Source organism: Mugil cephalus, chromosome 2 (genome assembly GCF_022458985.1).
Source record: "Mugil cephalus isolate CIBA_MC_2020 chromosome 2, CIBA_Mcephalus_1.1, whole genome shotgun sequence".
Classification (NCBI taxonomy): Eukaryota; Metazoa; Chordata; class Actinopteri; order Mugiliformes; family Mugilidae; genus Mugil; species Mugil cephalus.
Genome location: NC_061771.1, coordinates 25,795,013 through 25,807,274, shown reverse-complemented (window position 1 = coordinate 25,807,274; position 12,262 = coordinate 25,795,013). Strand labels below are relative to the sequence as shown.

At 42.5% G+C, this 12,262-nt stretch overlaps 1 protein-coding gene across 1 annotated transcript in view; it reads left to right on the top strand.

Moving 5' to 3' along the window:
- The window catches only part of LOC125004483 (voltage-dependent T-type calcium channel subunit alpha-1I-like), a 228,039-nt gene that overhangs the window by 172,778 nt on the left and 42,999 nt on the right, over positions 1-12,262 (top strand). The window contains exons 20-22 of the mRNA XM_047579108.1: positions 2,116-2,239; positions 3,449-3,517; positions 10,491-10,669. Coding sequence (XP_047435064.1) covers positions 2,116-2,239; positions 3,449-3,517; positions 10,491-10,669 — 372 coding nt within the window. The remainder of the gene's footprint in view (positions 1-2,115; positions 2,240-3,448; positions 3,518-10,490; positions 10,670-12,262) is intronic.

Here is a 12,262-nt window from a genome sequence, read left to right as displayed (position 1 = left end):
GTTCGTTAGGTTTACTGGTGATGCTAAATTGGCTGTAGGTGTGAGTGTGAATGGTTGTCTGTCTCTTTGTGTTAGCCCTGCGAGAGGTATGGTTAGGGTTAGGGTTAGGGTTAGGGTTACAGTTAGGGTTACAGTTTGCCAACCCCCTCCCTCAACCCTCCAGAGGACAAGTGGTCACAGAAAATGTATGATTCTCCCTGTTCTCTGGAGGTCTTACATCTCTAAATGTAGTATATAACGTAACGTTTCAGCCAGAAGCATCTCAATGTGTTTCTGAAACTGTTTCCACGGTTAATCTTTGTTCAGCAAAGTGAAGTTTCTTGCGTGGCACTTCTTCTCTCCGGACAGAGCCACCGAGCCCTTGTTATGTTTTCCGGCAGCCTTAAATTCATTGCTTGTAGAAGACGCCTCTGGAAGAAAAATCACTCAGTCATCCGCTCGCTCACTCACCCAACTCTCTGTGTGCTCATAGCCACTTAAGGGAAGCCAGGCCCCAGGGCTGTGTTTTGGCATCCTGGCAGGTGCCATCTGTCAAGCCAGGGCTGTGCCTGTGTCTGTATGCGCAAGTGTGCATACTAGTTTTAGGCCTTATCCCTGGCAATATCATGTCGCTCGCTCGTACATGTGTTTGGATGACTTTGCATATGTGCCCGCGTGTGAGTGGGTGTGTGTGAGCATATGCCCATCTTTGCCTTGTTTATGCCTCGGCCTGCTACGTACGCCTGGGTATGTGTTAGCTGGCGTTCGCTCTCGCAAGTGCACTAAAGCGAGGGAAAGGAAGGCAGGCAAACAAACCGAAGGAGATACGCGCCAACATCAGAAGTTGTGTCTCATGTGGGATAAGTGGCACCGCCGCCGGCCACGATCAATATCGGGGGACAGGGTTTGCCAGATTTGAATCGATAGATAAAAGGTGCCGAGTTGCCAGGTCTGGAAGGAAAAGCAGTCGGATTAGCGAATTGATTTCCTCACCCGGAGAGCAGGTGCTGCAGTAGGTATATTCGGCTGCCTTTGTAGATGAGATGAGATGTGCGAGGGAAGCTGCTCGCTGTCTCCGCTGTCTCTGGAGCTGACAATTTGACAACACTGCAGATGCCAATGGGTGTTAAAGTCTATTCAGAGAGTGCGCACACACTGGCCCATTCCCAGTTATTTTGCCGTCGTTGTCGTCGTTGTTGTTGTTGTTGTGAAACTGCTCTCTGTGACAAAATCTCTATTAGTGACCCCTTGGCTGCGAAGGTCTGCGCAGTGTGAGCGAAACGCAGCGGCGAAACTTTTCCGGCTGCTTAATTTGAGCAACAGTTTTCGCCAAGGAAGGCAATATCAAGAGAGAAGGCCAAAGTAAATAAAAAATAAACGAGCAGAGAGCAAACCAGCCAGAGCAAATTTGGAAAGCCGTTCATATATTTTCTTTTCCCCTCCACAGATCATGTACTTTGGTTGAAAGGATTTAGCATTTTTATTCCAAGTTTCCTAATTATAAGTTCATTACATCACATAGACAGAAGCTACTCTGCCTAACAAGATGCCTGATAATTGGGCAGATTTTCATTTATTTATTTTAAGTTCTGCACGGTTCAAGCTATTTGTGGCCCTCCATTGACTACCAATGAGACAAAATGTTTGCTAAGTGTAATGGAGTACTGTACGCATCCCATATGTGACCACCAATTAATTAATTGAACCAAAGAATTACAGCAGAATATCTAATCTCAACAGAGAACATGTGAGGCCATGTGTTGGGGTTGTTTTAAAGGAGAAGGCTTTCCACTGGCAATGGGAAGAGTCTTTTACAGTTACTTAGCTCGTTTGGCTTCCAAACTGCTCCCAAGTTGCTCTTCATTTCGTTTCACTGTAATCTTCTATTTTACCCTAATTTAGCCATGATGAACGGTTTGTGTGTTGGTAAGCAATTTCACATTCAGTGCCAGTCAAAATACAGTCCTGTTCCTACCTGCATGGATTCTGAAGCTTGTTACATCATCTGTGAGAAGCAAGACATTTGTTCTTGTTCTGAGCAAGAACTTTGAGGGTATGAAGACACACGCTTAAAGACAGTTGTTGAACTGGTTTTCCTCACGTATGTCTCTTCCTCTTTTGTTTGTCTCCCGTCAGGTTCAGGCTGCTCTGCCAGTCCATTATCGCTCATAAACTCTTTGACTACGTGGTCCTGGTCTTCATCTTCCTCAACTGCATCACAGTGGCCCTGGAGAGGCCGAAGATCCTGCAAGGCAGCCTGGTAAGAAGAAGTATCGCCCCATGTTAGGAAATCATTCAGTAGACTTAGACGGCTTGGTCACATTAGCTCATTTGCACATACGAAAAAATTCAGAAGACCACTAGTAAAAATAAAAATATGTGTGAGACTTATAAAAATTAATTAAATAAATAAAAATAGAAAATTAATATGAAGAAGTAAATAAAATAATTAAAAGACAGTGAGCACTTAGATCATGTATTGTTGAGTATTGAAAACCACTAGTAAAAAATCGTGTAAAGTGGAGAAAGGTGTAGAATAGTTCAAAATAAATTAATTAATTAAATAAAATGTAAAAGTAATTAAATAAAAACATGAGCAAAAAAATAGTGGAATAAAAGGAACTAGTTAAATAAAAAATAAATAAATAAATTTTTAAAACAGAAAAACATCAATAAAAAAGAAGTATAGAATAGAATAAAAGTCAAATGAAATAAAATAAAATAAAATAAAATAAAGACACTAAGCACAAAAACATATAAATAAAAAAAGAGTATAGCATAATAGAACAGAATAATGGAACAAATAAAATAAAATACAGACACGTATCACTTAGAGCATGTACTGTTGACTCCTGAAAACCACTAGTAAAAAAAAAAAAAAAAAAAAAAAATAGGTGTAAGATAGTTAACTAATTAATTAATTAAATAAATAAATAAAAGACACTGATCACTTAGAGCATGCACTGCCCATAGTTACTACTTGCATGTGTTGGACACACTGTGCTGTCAATTAAATGTTCATTTCACTTATATTTACTGTTGTTAACGCAGAATCAGATGCATTCCTCATCCCGGACACAGTCAATGCAAACTTTATGAATCCTGTTTGCTTCATGTTTTCACTGTGTTCTGGCCTTAAGCCAAATCCCTGCGATCTTGCTGCACCCAAAATTCTGAATGCTAAGCGCTTTTCAAAGCAAGTGATCGAGTAAAATGAATTAGTTCAAATTAAAGCGCAGCAAGTCGTTCTTTTGAGGATTTTAATTTAGCAGCTAATTGTAATTTAACAGCAAAACACTAAGAACTGTGGTCGGCCAACTTTTTTGCGCAGCTGATTAAATTTGATTGTCACAGCCCTCAAGTGCCGTTAAAACTTTCTCTCTTTCGGCCCTTTGTCTCCTTCCTCTTTTGCCACTGTTAAGCTAAATTAGTCATTAACCGCTTGCGTCCCTCTGCCCCTTTGTTACAGGAGAGAGTGTTTCTCACCATTTCCAACTACATCTTTACTGCCATCTTCGTTGCAGAGATGACCGTCAAGGTAAAACCCTTTCCCTCTCACATCCATCTCTCCTCTTTATTGTTCCGCTCCTCGTTCCCCCGTCAGTCTCGCCTTGACCCCGCGTCTCTTCCCATCTTCACCTCAATATCTACTCTTCGTTCCTCAGCCCCGCAGTGTCGCTCCCCCCCACACTTTAAAACTTTTGTCGATCTCTTGCACATTAACAGTCCGTTCCTTTTCTCCATTTTCGCCATTTTTTCTTCCCATTTCTCATCTGAGTTCTGTCCTTTTTCTCCACAAGTTTGCAACTTGTCGGCAGCTTAATCAGCCGCATGTGTCCCATTAGCGATGGGCGGCCAGATAATGGAGTTAATTAGAAGGCTATCACTCTTCGGCTGGCCTTTAGCTACTCCTGGACTTCCCATCGTCGAACGCGCGTGCACACAAACACACACGTCCCTTTCTCTAATCCACTAATCTGCTACCCACAAGACATGCATCATCCATTATTAAGGCCCTTGTGTCTTCAGGCCTTTTTCCGCATTGGTGGAAATCCTATAGTGATTTATTTATGACCTAGAGATAATGAAGGCAGTGATATGTAGATCGCCTCGGCTGCTGCGGTGGTGCACAGTTCACATGCTGCAAGTACGCAGCTGGCCCCAGGTTGAACTTGACTTTATTAATTTCCTTTACATCTCTATCCGTTCTCTTTCAGTCTTTATTTACTCGCTTTCCCTCCGATCAGTCATTCAGTCACTCGTAGATGAATCAGTGGCTGTTCTGCTGCCGACCGGCCTCCGCCGTCAAACCAAAAGGTCCGACTGTTCACGGAACCGTCACTTATCAGTAAACTTAGCTTTTGTAGATTTGCACGCCTTCAGTTCTACATGAACTGGCACACGTATCTATCTTAATGTACTTGTGGCAGCATGCATTAAGCTGAAGTTTATTTCATTCATGTAGCTCTCTAAGGAACCTTTGCACCAAAGTGCTTCACATTCAACATGTCATATAAAACAGAAAATACAGATCAACATCAACGTATCAACAAATGACAAGCCATTAACACCCATGGTGACCATGCATCGTCCATTATTAAGGATGATGCAAACAGATCTAATGCTACTGAAAGCCAAGCACTAAAGATGGGTCTTAAGGTGCTTCTACATTATATCCCGTAGCCCCGTGGTTTCTAACCTGACCTCCGAGTCCTCAGGGTGGCGCCAGAGATAACAAAAGGGGGAGCATGTTAAATAAATTGATAAGGACGATCTTATCGCTTATCACACTTACACACATTGACGTAATGTCAGTGCTCACGCGTTCCAGTTCATTAGGCACACTAATGGAAAAGAATGCATTCTAATAAAACAGCCCTGCACCAAATCTTAGCCTCATAAAGGTCATGGTTTTCAGCATTTGTGGCATGTGGTTTGTAGCACTATGGTCTTGTGTCGTGTTCCACCGTTGCACTGTGTAAATAACAGAAACATATACACCAATCAGGCATAACATTATGAACATTGACACTGGAAGTACATAATCATTCAGTGTCCTGCTGGGAAACGTTTAAACCTCGCATTTGTGTGGATGTTTCTTAGACATGTAGCACCCACCTAGACCAGACCAGGCACCCCTCACCCCATAGCAATGACACTCCTTGACGGCAGCAGCCATCCACAGCAGGGTGCAGCCTGACACCAAAATGGTTTAGGAACGCCTCAAATAAATGTGAAAAACAGCACAAGGTGTTGACCTGGCCTCCAAAATTCCCCACATCCCAAACTGATAAAGCATCTGCGAAACAAGCCTGATCCACAGAGTCCCCGGAGTCACCCTCCCTCAACATGCAGGACCCAAAGACCCGCCACACACCCTCGGAGAGTCCGTGTCCTTTTTCTAATGAGTCACATCTGTTTTGTTGGCGCAAGGGAAACCTACACGATGTTAGGAAAGTGGTCGTAATGCTACGCCCGATCGATGAACACGCATCGCCGAAACTTATCTCGCATTATCTCTTACCTTGAAATTCAAATAAGATGTAAATAGACATGATGTATGAAAACTGAATGTCTCTTTAAAAGTCTACCCACATTATATTGGCTGTAACGAGGCCAGACAAGAATAAAAAAAAATTAAAAAAATCCATTTTTCCATTGCAGATTAGTCTACAAAAACATGTAATTGGAGCTATTATGGTCATCATCCATCATTTGTCTGAATACAGGGAAGCAGGATTTAGGCCACCGTTTGCTCAAACTGTTTTTGACTAATCGCTACAGTAGGTATAAAGTGTTGCACCTCTTTAATATAAACCAGAGTACTTCACCTTTAGACTTACTAATTAATTATCAAGCATCAATAATTTAAATACTTGCTCCAGATGGAAAAGTTAGAAAATAGTGCATCTGGCTGAAAGGTATTAATTCATGTTTCCGTGTCTGTATTTTTCACAGTCCATCTGTCAAACTTTGAGGGACGTCTGGTATTAGTCTGCTGCTACTGGAAAGGTCTAAATGCGGTCTTAATGGGAAGAAATAAATAAATAAAATCTATCAAAGTAACACTGGCCGTGAGAGTTCTGGTGTGCACTTTAGTAAGTGGCCTTCATAGTCGCTACACTTGTTACAGAGGCACACATGGTGCATGGTGAGGAGTAATGGTACTCAGAGCTCGAAAGCAAGGTGCCAGACTCGCTCGCACCAAATGCACCGAGTAGATGCTATCGGTAAGTGCTTGTGAGGTAGTTCCAAAGGTAAAAAAGAAGAAGCCTTAGACAGGAACAAGAGTAATAGCAGCACAGCCAGGGATGAACTTCATCAACGTACATACTCCAACACTCAAATGTGCCTGTTGAGACCATGATTATGTTGGTGCATTAATGCACCTCTACATGCATTCACTCCAACCTCCAACCAATGTAGAATTAGTGTCATTATAACTCCTTTGCTCACAGTATAATTACTACAACCATTAAGACAATTAAATGAAGCAATAAGCTTTGTCCACAAACGCACACATTTCGGGTCAGATTTTATGGGAGGACTTACCAGTGTTTGAAAAAGCTTTAATGTATCAGTATTATTGCAGTCAGAGTTAAAGTTACCTTTTTTTTTTTGGAGGCGAGATTAGCACATGCATATATGCATGACTTTAAGCACCACTCACAGTTTGGGAAATCAGGAACATCTCAGAGCGCTCAAGTAACAAACGCCACCTACCTGCTGCCCCGACATCCAGTGAAGAGAGCCTCCTCCTCCTTCTCCTCCTCCTCCACCACTCGCCACAAGACAACCTGCATTGCAGATGCAGCAAGTCCTCTGGGCCTGCGGTACCTTTGTAGCAATTCTGGAGAATATTCCAGGCTGGAGACCAGGACAGGAGCATTTGTCTTTGTTCTGGACTTTTAAAATAATTGTACATAAATTTGCATAAATCGGTCATTGTGAATGCATAAAGTGGCATGCACTGCACCATTCTTACATTGTAGGTTCTTCATTTCCTTTTTTAAAGTGCGGCTGTGCTTCTAAAATCCAAATTTCCTCAAAAAAAAAAAAAAAAAAAAACCTGCAGCAACAGAAACTATAATTACTGTCCCACCTGCAAAATCAAATTACGATCAAATTGACTGTAAAGTAAAGTGCTTTATTTGTCTTTACACATTACTGTACAACAGAACCGTCACCGCTGTGGGCCAACCTGACCCGGCGCTCAGCACCCATGTTTTTGTGGTGGGAGTAATTTAAATTTCCATTTCTCATTACATAGCATTCCTTTCAGCCAAGTGAAAGCTGGTAGTGGGAGGGGAGAAAGGCCGGCTCTGACAATAGCGGCGACACGGACGTGTTATAGATTTCCCATGCATCATGTTTTCTCATGGTGATATTTGATCTGCTTAATGGATGCCTCACGGCATTCCGGTAGTCCTGAGGGGAGCTGCAGGAGAGGCAGCTGCTATTAATAACAGAAGTGACCTATTATAACCGGTTTGCCAAAAGATGACAAAAGGTCTGCCGTATGGAGTGTGACAGTTGAAATGTCTTCTCACTGAGTTTTTTTTGTTAGCCGTCAAACACGTAGAACACCGTAGGGATTACTTCAGTCACTGTTCTGATAGAAGCCTTTGCCACTTTGTGTTTATTCCACATTTTCTTTAATGCATTGTTTAAATGTATGTTTCTTCTGTCACCATTTGACTCCCAGCTTCTCTATGCATTATTCCTGCAGAGTTAGGACGCCGTGGCAACAGCTGACATGGAAGTGTCTGGTACCGTGCTGCTGGCGTCACTATCTTTGCGTTACTGTGATGACGGTGCTGGTGATTGTTAAGGGGTGGGACGTACTGTCAGTACTGCACACAGGAGTTTCATAAACAACAAAGCATTCCCTGGTGGCAGGGACAAAGTCTTTAGTCGTTTGTAGTCTCATAAGAAACATGTTGCAAATATGTTATCTCACAGTAATTTACACCAACCAGGCATTCATATGGATGTTACTTAGGCATGTGCCACCCATCTAGACCAGACCAGGCACCCCCACCCCAGAGCAATGACACTCCTTGATGGCAGCAGTCATCCCCAGCTAGATGCAGGCATGACATGAAAAACAGCACAAGGCATTGACCTGGCCTCCCAGACCGATCACATATCTGCAGGATGATCCACAGAGGCCACTCCCCTCAACCTATAGGACCCAAAGACCCCCAACTAACAACTTTCTGTTGCCAGACACCACAGGGTAATAAAGCCCATGTCCACTCTCTGATGAGTCACAACAGTTTTGAAGACCTACACAATATTAGGTATTGGTCATAATGTTATGCCTGGTCGGTGTATGAACAGATCATAGCCATAGGTCACAGACTTCACTCAGTCCATTAAAGGAATAGACACCTGAAAACTGTTCATAGCCTTTTCCACTTTTAGTCTCATCTGCTGCATAGTTTTGAATTGCAAAATTAATATTGTGCTTTTCTTTTTTCTTTTTTTCTTTTTTTTTTTACCTATTATTCCCTAGAGAAGCCTGTAGAGCCTTTCCGGTCATCATTGGTTTAAAGGCGTAGTACACTCACATGCAAACCTATGGTCAATTAAAATCCCTGGAGCACCTGCAGAAAACCTACAGGAAGAACATGCAAGCTCAGAAAAACATGCAAACCAATGAAAGCCCCATTTGGCCGACAGTTTTGAACCTAGAACCCTTCTTGCTGTGAGGTGTCAGCCACTGTACGAGGTTACCAGAAAGCCTAAACGTCCCTGCTGAAGAATTTTTTATTTTTTTTTTAATTTTTAATATTTTTTTTTAATATGTGTTTCTTACATTTTTTCACAATTCAGCTAAAGCCAGCCACAACTAAGCACGAATGGATTTTTCAAAAGCGTGTCACCTAAAGCGCTGCCTTCCTAAAAGCATCCACCTGCATTTACACAAGTTTTCTTGAATGGCCCCATCTCTCTCTCTTTCTCTCATGTTGTTGCAAAACAAGACAGATGAGCCGACTCCGCGGCAAAGTTCTGTTGCGACACGACAGCCCCTCCAGCTCGTTCGCGCCATGAAAGCACCCAGCAGGTGTCAAATGATGCCGCGGCCACAAACATCTGTCAAGCGAGTGTTTCCTTCTTCTCCAACCCTTTTTGATCTCAAAAACTTTCGGTTTATTTTTCCCCTTTGAGCCTCCTCCAACTTTTGATTTCTTTTCTCACCATTTCCTCAAATTAGTTTATCTACCACATCTGCCGCCCCTCTTCCCACCGTACCCTTCTTTGCTCATAGAAATTTCTGCTTGTTCCTCTCTTACTCGCTCCCCGCTGGAGCTCGCCTAGTGAGTGGCACCTCCCATCCTGCTGCAACTAGAAGATGACGGACCATTAAAGCGGAGAAATGAAAAATACGCGATGCCTTCAGAGTTTGCAGCTCCAGTCACAATGCGCTCCGTATTAATAGTTTGGCCTCCGTCTCTTGCGAGTTCACAGTTTAGAAGGGCCTGATGTAAGAGGATTTTTGGGAAGACAGCTGAAGTGGTGCATTTCCCAGCAGTCCAAAATACTCCTTCTGAACTTTAGTTACAGTATATTCTGCAAAACAAAACTCAATGCTCAAAGTAACTATACAAATAAACCAGTACGGGTTTGATTCCACCGTCTTTCAAATGATAATACCTTGGTATTTTGACCACAGGATGCATTACAACACAGTCCTAGGGTGTAGACTCCCACTGCTGAGTTGTAGTAGACGTAATTTGGTTCTAATCCCGTGTCATCCTAACCGTCCTTCCATCCCTTTCATCCTCTCTCCTCTCCCCTCTGCTAGAAAGTATCCGCTATCAAATGAAAATACCCGTTCGGGAGGCTAAATGAGAATCTGAATATCAAAGTATACTTGCGTGTGTGCGTGTGCATGTGCGCATCTGGCCATTGCTGCATTGCATGTGTGGGATTCAGTGCGTCAGAGTTGTGAGGTTCGTGAATGAACCGCATTTACCAACCGGCTCTTCAAAACGAACGATTGGAAACGAGTCACATGCACACACAGTATCCTCATTTCCATTGGTGCTTATTTGACATCAAAATATCACATGACGCTGTCTGAGATTTCCACATTGTCTTTGCATGAGTACCTCAGTACGCATCAGCCTCAAGAAGGGGAAGGAGGCGGTTTTTACCGAATTACCCATGAAGTAGATACAGACACAGAGAGCAGGCAGCCAAAAAGCAGAACAAACACAATAAAGTATCTAGCTAGAATCAATAAGTCAAGCTCAGATGTACCCACAAATATATTGTGAGACGTCTAACTTTGAGTTATTCTGACTCAAATCTTACCCAAACAGTCCTCCCAATGATTTTTTTACCAACCCCAACCCCAACCCTAACCCCAGCCTGGCATCTTAAAAAATAAACAAATTTAAAAATCAGCTTCTGTATGGCTCGTCGAAAGCAACGGACCCATAACGTCCCTTCAAAAGAGCCTAAAATCCCGTCTCTAACGTCTTTTCCCCTTCATCCCCCAGGTGGTGTCGATGGGTCTGTACCTGGGGGAGACGGCCTACCTGAGGAGCAGCTGGAACATCCTAGATGGCTTCCTGGTCTTTGTGTCTCTGATCGACATTGTGGTGTCCATGGCAGGGGGGGCCAAGATCCTGGGGGTTCTTCGGGTTCTCAGGTTGCTCAGGACGCTGCGCCCTCTCAGGTGAGACGATGGACGACCTGACTTAATTTGTTTCCAGCACATCACTGTGGATCATTTCCTAAATGAATAGCTGAGTAATCTGGGTAATATTCACCACAGGGTTGGATCAGAAGATCAATGAACTCTCTCATATCTCCGTTAAATACAAGGCTACAACAAGAAGAAAGTCAGCTTAGCATGACACCTAACCTGACTCTATTCAAAGTTAATACAACAAAAAAACATCAAAACTGCACCCCGGCTCTCTGAGCAGTTGCCAGGCAACATGCTGAGTCCACAGCTACTGGTCCCAGCCAAGCAAGAAATAGTCTGGGACATAACCCACAGTCAGACAGGGAATTTATACTTTTACATTTCACAACAGCAAGACATAACACATTAATTAGTGAGCTTTAGATTTCGCTGCATTAGATTCAAGTCATGTTTGCTCTGCTAAGCTAAACGGCTGGTTGCTCCAGCTTTGTGTGAGTGCAACTGATCTTCTAATTATAGACTACCCCAGAAAGCAATTACACTTATTATTTTCAAAACTGTCAAAATGTAGTTTCTCTAAAGAGCCCCAGTCTTCTGCTTAGTGAATTGAGGAGAGCAAAAACCTCCTAATTACTTTGTAGTGAGGAAATGTACATATTTCTTTCACAGTCATTTGTTTTGATTTAATAACGGTATTCTATATGTTTAATTGGCGCTCAGTACAAGTGCTCCCCGAGGTCACTGGCTCAGAACTAACGGCGACTGTTAATGAGTTCTCAACTACAATGTGGATTTCCAGTCATGAATTTACATTCCATCAACTGGAGGAGGAAGAGATATGTATGGAAAAAATAAACACAATTTGTGTGAAGTGGATTAATTTCATTTTACTTGTCATTAAAATTTATCTCACAACATCGATTGGGTGCCCTCAGTCCTCTGGTTTGACATTACCTCACTGAGTGGTAGATGCACTAGGATACACAGATTGGTCAGAAATTGGAAGTGGGTGCGGTTAATGCAGAAAAGCAGACTGCATATGCTAGCAGCCACTCTGCGAGCGCCCGGATGCTAATATAAACAGGGTGACTGCTAATCTCTCCTGGGTAGAGATCTGCATACTGTGTGTCGGTGCATGCTGGATGAGCAGCGTGATCTGATGAACGCGGCCGTCAAAATGACGTCTGAAAATAATAAGAAAAGTGCCTCTTGTCGTAAACCTCCACCATCTCCCACAATGCTTAGCACGTGCGGCGTATGCTGCAGTGGAAGGGCCCTATGAGGACTTCTCCAGAGTTCGACATTTGAGTATAAATAACTTGGTCAGAAAGAACTTTGTTCTGAAATGTTGATACTGAAATATCGATACTTCCGATACCAGGTCTTTTCGATACTTCAGTCATCTCAGGTGATGTAGGAACACAGTGGAAAGTAACTAAACTATTGAGTTGTGGCAACACAATAATTTATTTTAATGATGGTATTATTTTACTTATCGTTTACTTATCGTTTTTTTTTTTTTTTTTAGTCTTTGAAACACCATTTTCGCATATAAGTTTTTTCTGTTGCTATATTAGCTCGGCTATATATTAAATGCGAGTTTAAAATACATAAATAAAT